Genomic DNA, 17,726 nt, shown 5'->3' with positions numbered 1-17,726 from the left:
TCCATGCTATTAAAAGTAAAATCCTAAAAGAAAATATTGCTTCATTTCATGTAGAATTCAAATTCATTCATTCTATAGTTGACCAAAGTGCTCGGAACTGAAAATAAATCTATATGACAATGAATAAATCCAAATCTCTGGCTTAAAAAAGTTGACAGTCAAGTGAAGAAATAGACTATGTAAAATAACAACAGAGGAATATATGTAGACATAATGGGCGAAAGTAAAGGGAGTCCCAAAAATGTATCTGAAAATATAGGAAAATGGAGAAGAGCATCAGTCTGGAAAGGTTACCAAATAAGGAAGATCTGAATTAGGTCTTAAATAATGAGTAAAAAATGTTCTTGGTAGAAGGGAAAATAATTTTAATTAAGAGAAAAGTGAGTAGTCTGGTTTTAGCTGAAGCCTAAAGGGTTTGTTACTGAAACTGAAGAAGTAGACTGGAACTCAATCACAAAAAGCTTTTTGTACTTTCTAGAATTCAGACTTAATGCTGAAGGCATACAGAATACTTTGGAGGATTTTAATCAAGGGAGTAATGTGATTCAACATGAATTCTAGAAATATCAGACTGCAGTAATGTATACAGAGAAATGGTGAGACTGCCAAAAAGACTGTTGAACATTGTCATAGGTTACAAATGGAATAAATAAAAGCAGCAGACAAATAAGAGGGGGATGATTTAAAAGTCTGTTCTAAGGTAGATTTAGTCTCCAACTGTATGTGAAAAGTGAGGAAGAGTAGGAAGTTCAAGATGATGCCCTGATATCTTGGATGAAAATGTAAGAGTCCTACTTAGAAAACCTGGGAAAATGGGAGGAGTAATGGCAATGAATTATTAGGTGATGAACTGCATTTTTAACATACTACTGTGTTTAAAGTATTACAATGTATAGGATTACACTGGCGCAGAAAATGACCAGGCACTGACCAGTGCAGTCTGAATTATTACTTTCACTTCCTGTCTGGGAAACATCTCCTCTCCTGTCCTTTCTCAGCCACCATGAAGTTGGTGCAGGCACAGGTGGCACCAACTATAATTGGTAAATGTCAACTTCAGAACATGCTATACCTACTGCTAATACTAAACTGGTGGCAAACATGAGTATAATATATAGATAAAAACTTTTAAATCTTAGACATAAGCTTTCCAAGTTAAGATATTCAAAAAGCCCTTTTCTCACCAAAACCGGTTTGGCTCAGTGGGAGACCGTCGGTCTGGTCTGCGGACTGAAAGGTCAAGGGCATCGATTCCGGTCAAGGGCATGTACATTGGTTGCGGGCACATCCCCAGTAGGGGGTGTGCAAGTGGCAGCTGATGGATGATTCTCTCTCATCGATGTTTCTAACTCTCTATCCCTCTCTCTTCCTCTCTGTAAGAAAATCAATAAAATATATTAAAAATAATAATAAAAAATAAAAAATAAATAAAATAAAAAGCCCTTTTCTCGTAGCTTTAATTTGGCAATTAGACTTTTTGTTCTGAAGCTAAGCCCTTCTTAACAAGCTAGATTAATTGGAAGTGAATCTTGATGCTAAGTACTGACAAGTCCACAAAAAACTAATTATCTGCCAAAGATGTGAATAAGGACAATGTTGTGTTCATTTAACAAATATTTTTTTTATATCTTACTACATATAATCTTTATGCGTATAGGAGGTTAAAACAAAGTAAAATTGGTTACTTCCCTCAAGAAAACAATGCAAAACATGTGAAAATTGAAAGAACTACACTTTAAGTCTTGAAATGAAAAACTATTTGGGGACTTCAGGATAAAAAGAATAGTTCCTTCCCAATTATAGTAAGTAAATGATGAAAAAAGGTAACAGAAAAAGAAGGTTTTCAATTGAGAGTGCAGACTGTCTGTCACTCAGGCTTTTAGAAAAAGTATATAATCTGCAAAATACATATATATGATGATATTCCCTTGGCATTACCTTGGACCACAGCCACTTTGCCCTCTCCACATACAGCTCAGCAAGTCGTGATTCTCCAGCATTCAGCAGAGCATTGTAGGCTGTCTGGTGGTGACCAGCCTTTCTAGCTACTCTGGCACTCTGTAGCCAGCATTCTCCAACCATTTCATTGTAATCTTGTCTAAAGAAATGTGACAGGAGGGAAAGAGCATTTTTAAGTGTATTCAATGCCAAAACACCTCTTTCTAACATGGAACATTCTTAATACACTATTTCAAAGAAATCAAAGATTTGCTAAAAAAAATATATATACTTTTAATTTTCTTACTCTATTTTTATTGATGAGTCTATGAAGACCTATTAATGACTCATCTCTGTACCTCCCCAGATAAGTTTTTTTAACATTAAAAAAAAGATATATTGCATGTACATGTAATTCTTAAGTTCTGATCATTAAAAACAGAAAAATAGAGATTCAGAGAGAAAATTAGAAAATCTAAATACCCCCAAGTAATATACAAATACAATACTAAATTCACAATAATTGACATTTTAAAACAAAGTGTGGAAAAACCTTTTGTTGAGGCTTAATAAAGCTCTCCGGAGAGCAAGAATGGGTTCCTTGGCTCTATAGGAATTTTGGGTCATTTCTAGTCGAGCTACCCAGTTTAGAGAATCTTCTTGAGAATTATCACCTAGAGACTCATGGAAAAGTGGTTTGATGCTATGTTCCAATTCACACAACATGTGTAATCTAGAAAAAAATAGAGCCAATGTTAAAATAATATAATCTTCATGCTTATTAATCTCATACATAATGCATGTATATTAAATTAGAAATGAGAATTTGAAATGTGCAGTATTCTTTGGAAGAACTTTAACCAATACATATTCTCATTAAAAATCCACAGTAACATCCTTCCATATTGATGTTGATTTAAATATTTAGCCCAGCTCCATTCCCAGTGTGGGGCATTCACGGGCCAGTCAATCAATGATTCTCTCTCATCATTGACATTTCTATTGCTCTCTTCCTCTTCCTTCCTCTCTGAAATCAATAAAGATATATATATTTTTTATTGATTTTTTACAGAGAGGAAGAGAGAGGGATAGAGAGTTAGAAACATCAATGAGAGAGAATCATCGATCAGCTGCCTCTTGCATACCCCCTACTGGGGATGTGCCTGCAACCAAGGTACATGCCCTTGACCGGAATCGAACTTGGGACCTTTCAGTTTGCAGGCCGACACTCTACCCACTGAGCCAAACCGGTTTAGGCAAGATATATTTTGTTTTATTTTTACATATTTTATTGAAATTTACAGAGAGGAAGGGAGAGGGATAGAAAATGAGAGAAAACAGTGATTTCCTGCATGCCCCCTATTGGGCATTGAGCCCACAATCAAGGTATATGCCCTTGACCAGAATTGAACCTGGGACACTTCAATCTGCAGGCTGATGCTCTATCCACTGAGCAAAACTGGTTAGGGCAATAAAGATATATATATTTTTAAATACCTTAAAAAATGTAGTGCTTACTGTAATCCCCAAATTCCTATTAATTAGAGAATGATATATAAAACTAAATTAAAATGTATTAAAATTTTATCACCTCTGAAGATAAAAGAAAATATCAATCCATTATATTGTATGTCAAAATAATTTTTGCCCATAAGAACATTTGGCATAGTAAATGTCAGTAAAAAATTAGAAATGATACAATTGATTTTTTCCTAAGAGTAATGGAATCACTCATACTTTCACACTAGCCTATGATTCAGTCAATGTTCAAGAATACAACTATAGAACAGAAATAATTTTGGTGGTCCAATCTCTGGTTTCATTAAGCTATTACCAAAGGGGCTTATAAAAAAATATAGTAAATTCTTCTAACAATAAATAAATAAATAAATAAATAAACAAACAAACAAATAAATAAATAAATAAAAATTGCTTACTTATTGTTTTACTATAGTTCAATTAAAACATGTTTAATTATTTCCTTCAGATAAATTAGCAGACCTAAAATGTTCGCCATCAGAGAGAAACCAAGATGGCGGCATAGGTAATCGCCTAACTGCAGACTCACACAACAATTTCAAAAAATACAATTAATATATAAAGTGGACATTATCCAGAACTACAGGAAAGTTGACTGACTGGAAATTCTACAATGAGAAGGAAAGAGAAAACCAGAAGGAAAATCAGAGGAGCTGTAAAAGCCTAAGGTACAGAGACACGCTGCTTGCTTGGAGAGGACCAAGCCTGAGAGGAGGGGCGGCTGAGTGCCTGGCTGGCATTCCCTAGCAGGAAGGAGATAAAAGTTCCTGACTGTGCTGAACCCGAGTTCTGACTGCACTGAACCCCAGTTTTAGGTGAGACCCTGGGGCCCTAGGCTCATACAGAGGGAATCTGGGCTGTAAGGCAGAAATTCAGGGCAGCAGCGAAAGGCAAAGCCCTGGAGGCACGCATGTCGTGCACAGAAGACAGACTGTTGACTGTGCCGCTGGATTGCCCTAGCGAGAAGGAGACATAAGATCCGGACTGCTCTCAACCCCACTTCCAACTGCACTGAACCCCAGTTCTGGGCTCATTGAGGGAGAGATGAGACTGTCTGGTAGCAGGCGAAACTCTAGGGCACCTTTCTCTCAGAGATGCTTGCTGCGAGTACTGAAGGACACTGAGGAACATTGAGACTCAGGAACCTCATAGGGTGGGGCAGACGGAAATCCAAAGCTGTAGACTCCACCTTGAAACTCCGCTTCATCCAAGCTGAGAACAGAGGCCTTTGCATTTTTCTAAGATAAATCGAATAAGGCTGTCTCCCGGCATAGACACAGCTGATCCTCACAGCCAATTGGTCTGGAGGTCAGTTCCTCCCAGTGATACCAACAACAATTATGACTTAACTACAACAAGACTGTAAACACAGTCCACAAAGGGGTGCACCAAAAGTGTCCACCTCAGATAACTGGGAGGCTGACCCACTGAACCATATAGGACACCTTAACACACAAAGCCACCCTACCAACTCAGGGAAGCAGCAAAAATGCCGAGACAAGGAAACAGATCACAAATGAAAGAAATGGAGGACAAAAAGCGACTGGATATAGAGTTCAAAACCACGCTTATAAGGTTTTTCAAGAATTTCCTAGAAAAGGCCAATAAAATAAATGAGACCTATGAGGATATGAAAAGGGATCAACTAGAAATAAAGAATACATTGTCTAAAATAAAAAATGTTATACAGAGTCCTAAAAACAGAATGGAAGATTGCAAGAATCAAGTCAAAGATTTGGAACACAAAGAGCCAGAGGATACTCCTCCTCAAAAGCAAGAAGACAAGAGAATCCAGAAAGTGGAAGATAATGTAAGAAACCTCTGGGACAACTTCAAGTGAACCAACATCAGAATTATGGGGGTCCCAGAAGAAGAGAGAGAGCAAGATACCGAAAATATACTGAAAGAAATAGTGACAGAAAAACTTCCCCCACCTGGTGTTAGAATTAGACTTACAAGTTCAGGAAGCGCACAGAATCCCAAACAAAAGGAATCCAAAGAGGACCACACCAAAACACTTCATAATTAAAATGCCAAGAGCAAAAGACAAAAAGAGAATATTTAAAGCAGCAAGAGAAAAGCAGGTAGTTACCTATAAAGGAGCACCCATATGATTGTCAGCTGATTTCTCAATAGAAACCACGCAGGCCAGACGGGAATGGCAAGAAATATTCAAGGTGATGAATAACAAGAACCTACAGCCAAAAAATACTCTACCCAGCAAAGCTATCACTCAGAATCGAAGGCCAGATAAAGAGCTTCACAAATAAAAAAAAAAAAAGCTAAAGGAGTTCATCACTGCCAAACCAGAATTATATGAATTGCTGAAGGGGGTTCTTTAGGAAGAGGAAGAAAACAAAGATAAAAATTATGAACAACAAATATGTAAATATCAACAAGTGAATCTAAAAACCAAGGGAATTAAAAAAAAAAAAACTTGATAAACAATATTAGCTGTTGAATATAATAGAATCAGAGGTAAGGAAGGGGAGGGGAATGATGATTCTCAGGAAAAGAGGAGTGGGGAGGGTGTGGGAAGAGACCGAACATAAACTGTGCACCTATGGATGAGGACAGTGGGGGGCGAGGAAAGGGCAGAGGGTGGGGTAGGAATCTGGTGGAGGGGAAAGAAATGAGGAACTTTTGTAATAATATGAACAATAAAGATTTATTAAAAAATAAAAAATAAAAAAGTATATTAAAAAAAAAGACTAGAAATGACCGCAGACCCGGACACCTGCAGCCTCCTAAGAAACTCTAAGCCAGAACTACCCAGCTAAATTGCACACAGATTACTGACCCTCAGAAATAGTAAGATAATAAATATTTGTTGGTTTAAAGTCGTAAATGTTGCGATACCCTGTTAGCTAATACAAGTATTATGTGGGATTTTATATGCCTTGTTTTATTTGTACTTCTCTGTATTTTTTAAAGCTAATAAATGTTATTTTAAAAAATATAAAATAAAGTAAAACATAAAATGTTCGCCATCATGTTCTTCCTTATCTCTATAAATTAATATTTCTTCCTAGTAATGTAATGCCTACATTTTGGGGGGGAGAAATGTCAAATGCCTTTCTAAATGAGAAGAAGGGAAAGGGATCAATAAATAGTGAAGACCAATGTGTCAAGCACAGATGTCTTGATTACTTAAATTAGTTGTATAAAAAATAAACTGAATTACATCAGGACAAAAGTCTCATAATTGTCTTCCCAATTAATAGAATATACATTAAAACATTTTTTTAAAACTACAAGATAGCCCTGGCCAGTGTTGCTCAGTTGGCTGGAGAATCATCCCATAAACCAAAAGGTCGGAGTTTTGATTCCTGGCCAGGACACATGCCTAGGTTTTGGATTCAATCCTCCGGTATGGCAAGTGTGGGTAGCAACTGATAGGTTTTTTTTTTTTCTCTCTCTCTTCCTCCGTGCCTCCGTCCCTCCTCCCTTTCCCCTCTCTAAAAAAGTCAATGATACATGCCTTTGGGTGAGAATTAGAAAAATAATAATAAGCCTACATAATAAAGAGGTAATATGTAAATTAACCCTCATGCACTTACAAGATGGCTGCCTATGACCAGGCTGGCAGTGGCATTAATGAAGGATGACCAAAAGACTGAACAAGTAGGCTGTGTGGGGTGACCAGGTAGGCAGGGGGGTTAGTGAGAGATGACTAAATGACTGAACAGCAGGCTGTGTAGGGTGACCAGGCTGACTGGGAAGCCGTGAGGGGTGACTAGGCTGGTGAAAGGGAGGTAGGTGCAGTTGGGGGCGACTAGGCCATCAAGGGCAGCAGTTGGGGGCAATTGGGCCAGTGGCGGAAGTGGGGGAGGAGCAACTAGGCTGGCAAGGGGGTGATAAGGCCAGTGTACAGAGGCAGTGAGGGGCGCTAAGGCTGGTGCAGGGGGTGGGGGGAGACAAGGGCAACCAGGCAGGCAGGCAAGCGATTAGGAGCCAGCAGTCCAGGATTGTGAGAGGGTGCAGGATGGACTGAGAGGACCACTCCCCTACTCCCTGCACAAATTTTGTGTACTGGGCCTCTAGTAAATAAATAAAAAGGGAAAACTATAGAGTGATTGTGAGTTAAAGAATGAAAAAGCTATTTTGTTTAGCTATGCATAACAAACATAATATCAGTTATTTACTAATCAAAACATTCCAAGTCTATTAGATGATACTTATAGACCAGAAATATAAATATGGAAACTTTGAAATACCTGACAATATACTCATATCCTCGTTGGTAAGAGCCTCTTTCAAAGCTTGCAGCTGAAAGAGGTACAATTTGTTCAGCTCTCACTAGTTTCAATGTATCATAAAAAGCTGTGGTATCTCTTTTTTTGACTGATAATAATAGCTGCCCCAGTCTGACACTCCATGTGGTAGATTTCCCATCTGAAAAACGAAGAGTCAAGGAATGAGTACTGGATCTATGAATAAGTTTTATTTCACTTGGTAAAATGGTCAGAAGAAATACTGAACAGATAGTTTCATTCTACTGTAACAAACAAAGCTATCAAAACAAGCTGAGAGATTATGACGATTACTTAGACACATAGTCTATTTATGGCATCTTAAAACAACTTATATTTTAAGAAGTAATTTTACCTGCTGCCAAATAGTTTTCCACCAAGTCCCACTGTGATAACTTCCAAGCTGCTTCCACTCTGTATGTGTTTAATTCGTCTGTCCATTCAGACCTATTAAAAGAAACCTATTTTAACTTTTAATTTATTTCAATTTAAAGTGGCATTTAAAGATTATTTTCATTAGTTTAGACACTCTATATACTACATTTATTTATTGTTCTATTCATTGTATTTGCAATATATTGTATTTTGTATCTCCCAAATTTTAATCTTCTCATTTTCTGAAAACATCTTATGTAATAAAGAGGTAATATGCAATTTGACTATCACTGCAATCACTCCAACACACAAGATGGCAGCCCCCATGTGGACACAAAATGGCCGCCATAAGATGGCTGGCAGAGGATGGAAGTTTTGAGCTATCAGGCCAGCAAGGAAGAGCAGTTTGGGGGGAGGGCAGTTCGGGGCAATTGGGTTGGCAGGGGAGCAGTTAGGCATAGATCAGGCCTAAGTGGGCAGTTGGACATCCCTTGAGGGGGTCTCTCTCCCTTCCTCTCTGAAATCAATAAAAATATATATTTTTAAAAGTCCTCCTTGATCTTTCTGTAGTAAAAACACATGAAGAAAATGTAACAAATAAATTATCCACAGACAGAGAAACATCTATCAGACCATCAAACCTCAGAGGGAAGGTAGGGGAGTGTGGGGGTAAGAGGGAGAGATCAACCAAAGGACTTGTATGCATGCATATAAACCTAACCAATGGACAAAGACAACAGGGGGGTGAGGGCATAAGTCTGTGTGGGGGGAGAAGTATGGGTGGGTAAGGTCACAAATGTAATTTAATCAATAAAGAAATTTAAAAAATTAATTCTATTTCATTTTTTAAAAATCCTATATAAAACCCTAATATGCAAATTAACCAAATGGCAGAACAACCGGTCACTATGACACACACTGACCACCATGGGGCAGCTCCTGCATTGAGCATCTGCATCCCAAGAGGGAGGTGACTGGCAGCAGCGATCAGGGGGTGGGGCCAGCCATCGGGAATTACCAGACCACCAGCCAAGACAAGTGCCAGCGGGGGCCCCTTGATTACCCCACCAGGCCTAGGGACCCAGCCCTATATATGGGGAACAGTCTCTTAGATATAAAATTATAACCTGGCAAGGCTATACTAATACTGAAAAAAACAGGATGATGCAGCAATGACATACATGGACTCTGGCTTGCACATTTTGTGGTCAGCCCTGATTCTGACACTTATAACTGTGACAAAGCCAATTACTTATCTCTGCTTCAGTTTTTCCACCCATAAGATGGGGAAAATGGTACTACTGCCTCAGAAGAATCATGTTACATATTACTTTTTATAATCAGGGCAAAAAATGTTGCTGCCCTTACAATAGCAAAATGCCTTTCCTCTGTATGAAAAGTATGGTCACTGGTGCATGCAGCATGCTGGATTGCAAGAAGAATGTCTGACTGCTGGTTTAGGCCCAATCCCCAAAGGCCTAATGGCAATTGGACATCCCCCAAGGGCGCAGGCTGGGCTGAGGAACTCCCCCCCAGCCCATGCACGAATTTCATGCACCGGGTCTCTAGTAAAAAATAACAGCATAAATATTGAATATTCTCTCATTTCTAAATATGAATACCACCATAAACAATAAAAAATAAGGAGGCCAAAAGAAATATAATATAAATTTATTATATTATTATAGTAATTTTCAAAACTATAATTTTTAATAACTTGACAAGTTTATCACTAGATGCCAGACAAAGAAAATGTTAGAATAAAAATCTGAGGAGAATTAGTATGATTTATTATACTAACTGGAGAGTGTGTGCACCAAGCATTATACCAAAAATGTACCAAATTACAATGAGGATCAGGCTGTGAGAACTTATCCTCATAAATGAGTACATTTAAAAGAATAATTGTGTAAGTCAAGCATATTTGTTTAAATTGCAAGTACCCCTCCCCCCAAAAACACATATCCTCAATGACCATTTGCTCCAATGTGATACAGCATCATTCACTGAATATTGAGAGCTGCCATTTCACAGATCAGATTCCAAGAAAAGATGAGGAATCTAACTGTCCAGTATTCATCATAAGGAAACTTGATACCATGGTTTGAACCATGAAAAACTTATAAATTTTTGCAACCCCTTTATTCATAAGGTCTCTCAACTAACCTAGAGAAACACATCTAAAACTTAAAACCTATTCTTTTTCTGCTTCTGCAAAGTTTCCATCATCATTTCATAAATTTTACTACTGGAATCCATGTGACGAACAGTAAGCTTCTTTGATCTTAGACACTTCAGAATAGTGGTCTTTATAAAGCACAGTTTGAAATGTACAGAAACTGTACTTAGTAAAAACAGTGGCCTGTGTGCTTTTTGTTTAACTAATATCTTATTCCTTTTGGTCAGATCTCACTGCCCAGAAAAGTCAGCTGGGGCTTGGTAAACAATTTAAAGAACAAGGCTTTCAGGTCTCAGAGCATGGCAGCTTCAAGAGCTAGAAACTCCAAACTAGAACTGTGTGACCTTCACTTTGTCACACGTAAGTGTTATTTTCTGTTTGGTATTATTTGGTTTCTTTAGGAAGGTTGCTTTCCTTTTCATCAATCCTTTGGGGAAATCAACCCATACAGTGTAGAGTGGTGTTCCACATGCATCTCAGTCACAAAGGCCCCCCCAGCACAGACAATAACGAATGCTGATAATGTAGGAGAGCTCAGATACCCTTTGGAATTGCCTATATGAGCCTCACCAGGAGTAAGTGAATTCTGGAAGGTTTCTGTTTTAACAGAGATCTAATTCAAGGACAACTCTTTAGACAGAAGATAAAATGTTAAGTGCTAGATTAATTTATAAGAAAGTAGGGAAAAAAGTATTATTTGGTGCTTATCTCCAATGCATGAAAACAAAAACATTTTATTACTTTAGTAATTATTATGTCAACCCAATTCATTAATTTAAAAAAATATATTACCTGTTAGCATGCACTCCATTCACCTGAGTGATTACGGTAGATAGTTGACCAAGACCTAACATGGACTTCACTACACCATGATAATGAATGATCTAAAAATTTAAAAATATTTAAAATAACAATTGTGACTTCAGATATATCTTACGAACAAAAAACAGTTTAATATTTATTTAAAAAAATACTATTTACCTCATTCAGCCTATGCATCTTTAGCAGTCATCTTGCTTGGTATATAGCAGAGCCTTCTATCAATGCCATATAACATCTGAATTTTTTTTTAAATGCAGACAACCTTAAAATCTCAAATTAAACTTATTTTTTTTTCCAGATTTGGTCTAATTTTTGGTTCAGATCAAATATAAAAGTAACAAGTACTCTTCAGTACTTTACTTAAACATTATTTGTCATATTGTCACAGAAAATGAAAATTCAAGGTCACAATATTAATGTAGATTTTGGGCTTTAGTAATAAAAAAAGTTAAATATGATTATGTAATATCCTTTAAAACTGAAAACAATGGATTGTGGAAAATAAAAACCCTGTACACTGAGCTTCTGAGAAAGAGAGCATGTCAAATATGACAAAAAGTAATACTCTTAAGATTAGAAAGAATTTAAGCCAAAATTATAAATCAACAAGCCTCAACCTCTCTCTCCATATCCCCATGGGTAATTGTAGCTCACTGCTTCTAAGAAACCACTTCAGGGTTTCAGATATTGCTAGGGAACATGTGAAATCTGAAGAAGTTCCTTACACTATTAAAAATTGGTGCATGTCTTATACTTTTAATAGTAAACTAAAATTATATAAATTTTAGAATAATTTAATACTGTTTAATATAAATGTACTTTACAATAATCTCACTTATTTGGGGGATATATAAGGTCATAGAAATTTGGCATTGGAAGGGATCTTTGAGATCTAATGCAAGTCTCTACTTTTATCAATCAGAAAACTCAAGTTCAGAGATAATGAAAGTTTCCTAACACACTGAGACACTGGCAGAGACAGTAGTGAACTAAATTTCCCAGAGTTCCTTGTACAGGGTTATTTCCATTGCGTTGCCTTTCATGCATCATCTTACCTGGTCTGGTTCTAGCTGAATGGCCCTGTCGTAACAAGCAGTGGCATCCCTCAGTAAGCCAATGCTCTCATGTTCAAGGATCTGTTCTTTTAGAGATGGTTCTGCCTTTCGGATTGCACTGACTCCAGCTACTCCATCTGGCTCATGCATAGCAGCATATAATTTCTTTGTTCAATCAATCAAATGAGAGGAAAAACACAACTGAAAACAAAACTATCAAACCACCAGTTTACATGAAAAGGACATAGAGAACTTTTTTCTCAAAGAAGCAATATTACAATTTTATTCCCCAGCCTTTTTATTACCACAACAATCATTCCATTCCACTTAAATACACACCAACATTAGTAACTGTTATTGATAACAAAAGTTGTAAAAAAAATCTCAAGGTTTTGAACTCTCTTTAAACCCAATTTCAAATAAATTTGGTTGAGTACAATTTATATCTTTTGCTGCATTTGAAAAAAAAAAAATTAACAAGTACTTTAAAATGTTAGTATTTAGATACCTTCAAGAAACCCAAGACAGACTTCTGTTCCTCATAGTCAATGCGCTTGGAGATCAATGCTTCCCAGTGATACCAACAATAAGCAAGGCTTAACAAGACTGCACACACAGCCCACAAAGGGCTGCACCAAGACTGTCAACCTCAGGTAACTGGGAGGCTGACTCACTGAACCATATAGGACACCTTAGCACACAAAGCCACCCTACCAACTCAGGGAAGCTGTGAAAATGCCGAGACAAGGAAATAGATCACAAACAAAAGGAAAGTGGTGAAAATGCCGAGACGAAATAGATCACAAACGAAAGAAATGGAGGACAAAAAGCGACTGGATATAGAGTTCAAATCTACGCTTATAAGGTTTTTCAAGAATTTCCTAGAAAAGATGGATAAGACCTATGAGGATATGAATAGGGATCAATTAGAATTAATAAGGAATCAACAAGAAATGATAAGGGATCAACAAGAAATAAAGAATACATTGACTGAAATATAAAAAATATTATACAATGTCCTAAAAACAGAATGGAAGATCGCAAGAATCAAGTCAAAGAGTTGGAACATAAAGAGCCAGAAGACACTCCTCCGCAGAAGCTAGAAGGCAAGAGAATCCAGAAAATTGAAGATAATGTAAGAAACCTCTGCGACAACTTCAAGCGAACCAACATCAGAATTATGGGGGTCCCAGAAGAAGAGAGAGAGCAAGATATCGAAAACATACTGAAAGAAATAGTGACAGAAAACTTCCCCCACCTGGTGAAAGAATTAGACTTACAAGTCCAGGAAGCGCACAGAACTCCAAACAAAAGGAACCCAAAGAGGACCACACCAAGACACATCATAATTAAAATTCCAAGACCAAAAGACAAAGAGAGAATATTAAAAGCAGCAAGAGCAAAGAAGGTAGTTACCTATAAAGAAGCACCCATATGATTGTCAGCTGATTTCTCAACAGGAACCATGTAGGCCAGATGGGAATGGCAAGAAATATTCAAGGTGATGAATAACAAGAACCTACAGCCAAAAATACTCTACCCAGCAAAGCTATCACTCAGAATCGAAGGCCAGATAAAGAGCCTCACTAATAAAAAAAAAAAGCTAAAGAAGTTCATCACTGCCAAATGAATTGCTGAAGGGGGTTATTTAGGAAGAGGAAGAAAATAAAGATAAAAAACTATTAACAACAAATACGTAACTATCAACAAGTGAATCTAAAAACCAAGGAAATTAAAAAAAAATCTGATGAACAATATTAACTGTTGAATATAATAGAATCAGAGGTATGGAAGGGGAGTGAACTGACAATTCTCGGGGAAAAGAGCAGAGGGTGGGGTGGGAACCTGGTGGAGGGGAGCAATTGGGGGAGGGGGGGCTGCAGAAATGAGGAACATTTGTAATAATATGAACAAGAAAGATTTATTTTTAAAAAATTAAAAAAAAGAAACCCAAGACATTAAATCTAAGTTCCAAGGGGATATTCAGGTTAAAGAGAAAAATGTAGGAGCAATTAGCACAAAGATGGAGGGGGAAGAATGGCATAATTTAAGAAATGAATAGAGTTAAAAAAAAAAAAAAAAAAAAAAAAAAAGAGAGAGGGAAAGGAAAGAAGAGCATTATCTCTACTAATAAAAGGGTAATATGCAAATTAATCGGGACACCCTCATGCAACAACCAAACAGCAAGCTGCATGGGGCTACCACGCCAGCAGGGGTGGTAGTGAGGGGCAACCAAATGACTGAACAGCAGGCTGCATGGGAATACCAGGCTGGCAGGGGTGTGGGTAGTGAGGGGCGATCAGGTTGGCAGGCAGAAGGGATTAGGGGTGATCAGGCTGGCAGGCAGAAGCAGTTAGTGACAATCACCAGGCAGGCAAGCAGGCAAACAGGAGCCAGCAGTCCCACGTTGTGACAGGGATGTCTAACTGCTGGTTTAGGCTCGATCCTGCAGGGGTCTCATATTGGAGAGGGTGCAGGCCGGGCTGAGGGACACCCTCCGCCGTGTACAAGTTTCGTACACCAGGCTTCTAGTATATAAAATAAAAGCCTAAGCAACACTTACTGCAGAATGACTGGTCACTATAATACACACTGAACACCAGGGAGAGCACCGCTCAGCCAGAAGCCAGGCTTATGGGTGGAGAGTGCAGCAGCGATGGCAGGAGCTTCTCCCGCCTCATGGCAGCGCTAAGGAGCAGTGAGCCCAGTGGTAAAGAGCGAGGGGTCCTGGACTTCGAAAAGGCGCAGGCCAGGCCGAGGGACTCCCCCTCATTCCCTAATGCATGAATTTTGTGCACCGGGCCTATAGTTTATAAATAAGGAAGAACTAACAAATGAAACTGAGATCAGAAACCAAAGTAACTTGAAGAAACCTAGAGAATGTGGTATCCCAGGAGTTGTGGGGGGAAAAGCAAATGTCTTATTTAAGAAAAAAGTGGTCAAATAAATGTGAGGTTAAGTGAATGAGGTTTTGAAAACATTGACTGGATTTGGTAACATAAGCTCACTAAATTTCTTAGTAAGAATAGTGTCAGTAGAATGGAGAAAGACAGAATGAGAAGAAGTGCATACAGGGAAGATAGATGATTCTTTAAAAAAAACTGACTGTGAAGCCGAAACCAGTTTGGCTCAGAGGATAGAGCGTCAGCCTGCGGACTGAAGGGTCCCAGGTTCGATTCTGGTCAAGGGCATTGTACCTTGGTTGCCAGCACCTCCCAGTAGGGGGTGTGCAGAAGGCAGCTGATGGATGTCTCTCTCTCATCGTTATTTCTATCTCTCTCCCTTCCTCTGTGAAAAATCAATAAATATATATATATATATATTTTTTTAAACTGACTGTGAAGGAAAATAGCATCTGAAGGAATAGCTAAAATCAAGAGAATTATAACAAATTCAAATAGGAGATATCAGAGCATGTCTATATACTTATCTACTCTGGCTGAAAAATAAATTAATACTAGTTAATGCAGAAATAGCTGAAGGAGTGAAATCCTTAAAAATTGAAACTATAAGAGGATTAAATTTTGACAGGGAATCCTTTCTTAGGAACAACAGAAGAGAAGGAAAAGAATATGGTGCAATAGCCAGTGTGCTTTCAGATTTGACAAGACATTTGGTTTCTATTTTCCTAATGAACAATCAAGCAGGTACATCAGCTGAGAGTAAATGAGATGGAAGAAATGAAGAAAGGTTATCTTGAAGAGGGAAAAAGTGGGTTTACTAGAGAAACATTTAGAAGAATTGAAGTCAGTATTAAAGAGTCAAGCTTATTATAAACTTAAAAGCAGTTAAAAACCAATTCTGTGATTGTGATATTTTTCTCCAGCAATGTTCAACTGCTTACATGCAGATACTGGGAAGGCAGATTTGGTGCATTTATTCAGGGATGAAGTTTTACAAAGTGAGTATAATACAGAAGGAAGAAAGACAAGGGAGTTAAATGTCCTTGTAAAGGGAATGATTTTAACAATGAACGAAAGACTCAAACTAGATAAGAAAGAAAACAATGACAGGAGAGGGCTAATATTTATCCCTTTATACTACAAGCTACTAATTTTCCAGTTCTCGCACCACACTTTGTTTTTCTCCTGCAAAAAGCCCACCAATTTTGACCTCTTATTTAAGTCCCATTGCATTAGCCCCACGTGCCCTTCGTCTCTTTTCTTGCCCAAATAGTCATAACATTATCACCTAAACCACTTTTCACCAGCATTGCCAAGACTGATGCCTGTTACAATCAGTATATCCCCCTACCCACCCAACCTCAAATTCAAGCCCATGTTTCTCACAATAATAATGGTCTGCTTGCCTTAAATTATAGCCCTTTTTAAGTCCTTCCTCCATGACTGCCATTGGCATTTAGCTAAAATGCCATTCTGACTAAAGCACTTCCCTGGTTCAAATCCTGTAAGAATCTTGGGCAACTTAGAAGTTGTCTGTGATTTATCTTTCCTCTGCCATTCCATATAGGCACTCTTTCTCAAATCCATAGGGATGCCACTGACTGGAATGTCTTGCCTCCTCCTTTTGTCTATCATTCATTCATTCTTTAAGACCCCTTAGATATCATCTTCATGAAGCCCTATTCACCCCTTTCTCAGACACTCCCATCTTTTACCATACCCTACAAAGAAGAAGAGTTAAATGTTTTTCCTAGGGGCATATCTATGTCACTATACTTAAGATATTACCAAGTTGGTGTTTATCTTTCTCCACTAATCTGTAAGTTTCTAAAGTACTTATAAATATCTAGTTCCTAGCACAGCATCTAAAACACTCCATAAAATGAACAATATTTCATTTCCTCATAAAAAAGACAGCCAATAAACATTATTAAACTCACTATATAAATTTCAAACCTGTAAAAATCCAAGATGCTCTTGAATATCTTGCTTCTTTTCTGTAATAAATGATTCAAAGTGCATTACAGCTCTTGTGTATGCTTTAGAGCGAAAAGAAGCTACTGCGAGAGTATCCTGAGGTATAAGGTCAAGAAAACGAGTTACACTCTGATAGTCTTCATGATCCACAGTAGATACTAGATTATGAAAAGATAATTAAATAATTAAAGACTTACAAAATAAAATTTTAAGTGTTAATTTTAATTTCAATTTTCTTATTTTAAATTCAATATATATCACTAACAAAACTATCAACAAGATGATTGTTCAGAGAATTCTTGCTTCAACTTCACTATTATTATTTAGTTTGCTTTGGATAGCCATTTAACTTACTTAAGCTTTCGTTTCCTCATAAATAAAAGGGAAATATTATTATCTATCCTGCCTTCTTTACTGTGTTGTGAAGGTTAATTATAAAAATATATTAAATGTAGAAGAGATATAAATATGATACAAAAGATACAAAGATGAGTTAATTATTGATACCTCTAAAAAAACTGATAGAATATAATTATTGGTAGAAAAAAGCAGAAATACTAAAGTAACCTTTTTAATTTTAAAGTTCAGATTTCTTTATTAACAATCTAGCATGTTTTTCCTGTGTTGCCTGCCATATTCAACTATTTCCATTATCAACTATTAAAATGAAAACTGAAAGTACAAG

At 37.3% G+C, this 17,726-nt stretch overlaps 1 protein-coding gene across 1 annotated transcript in view; it reads right to left on the bottom strand.

Annotated features, from left to right (window-relative positions):
- Positions 1 to 17,726, bottom strand: part of ATR (ATR checkpoint kinase) — a 181,471-nt gene that overhangs the window by 37,344 nt on the left and 126,401 nt on the right. The window contains exons 28-34 of the mRNA XM_084872405.1: positions 17,021 to 17,199; positions 12,162 to 12,326; positions 11,077 to 11,168; positions 8,086 to 8,177; positions 7,695 to 7,872; positions 2,492 to 2,671; positions 1,939 to 2,098 (exon numbers count right to left, since the gene is read on the bottom strand). Coding sequence (XP_084728531.1) covers positions 1,939 to 2,098; positions 2,492 to 2,671; positions 7,695 to 7,872; positions 8,086 to 8,177; positions 11,077 to 11,168; positions 12,162 to 12,326; positions 17,021 to 17,199 — 1,046 coding nt within the window. The remainder of the gene's footprint in view (positions 1 to 1,938; positions 2,099 to 2,491; positions 2,672 to 7,694; positions 7,873 to 8,085; positions 8,178 to 11,076; positions 11,169 to 12,161; positions 12,327 to 17,020; positions 17,200 to 17,726) is intronic.

The sequence above is a fragment of the Pipistrellus hanaki genome, assembly GCF_964339955.1.
Source record: "Pipistrellus hanaki genome assembly, chromosome: 2".
Taxonomy (NCBI): domain Eukaryota; kingdom Metazoa; phylum Chordata; class Mammalia; order Chiroptera; family Vespertilionidae; genus Pipistrellus; species Pipistrellus hanaki.
The sequence above is the reverse complement of the archived record's forward strand: the minus strand, read 5'-3'. Positions and strand labels throughout refer to the sequence as shown.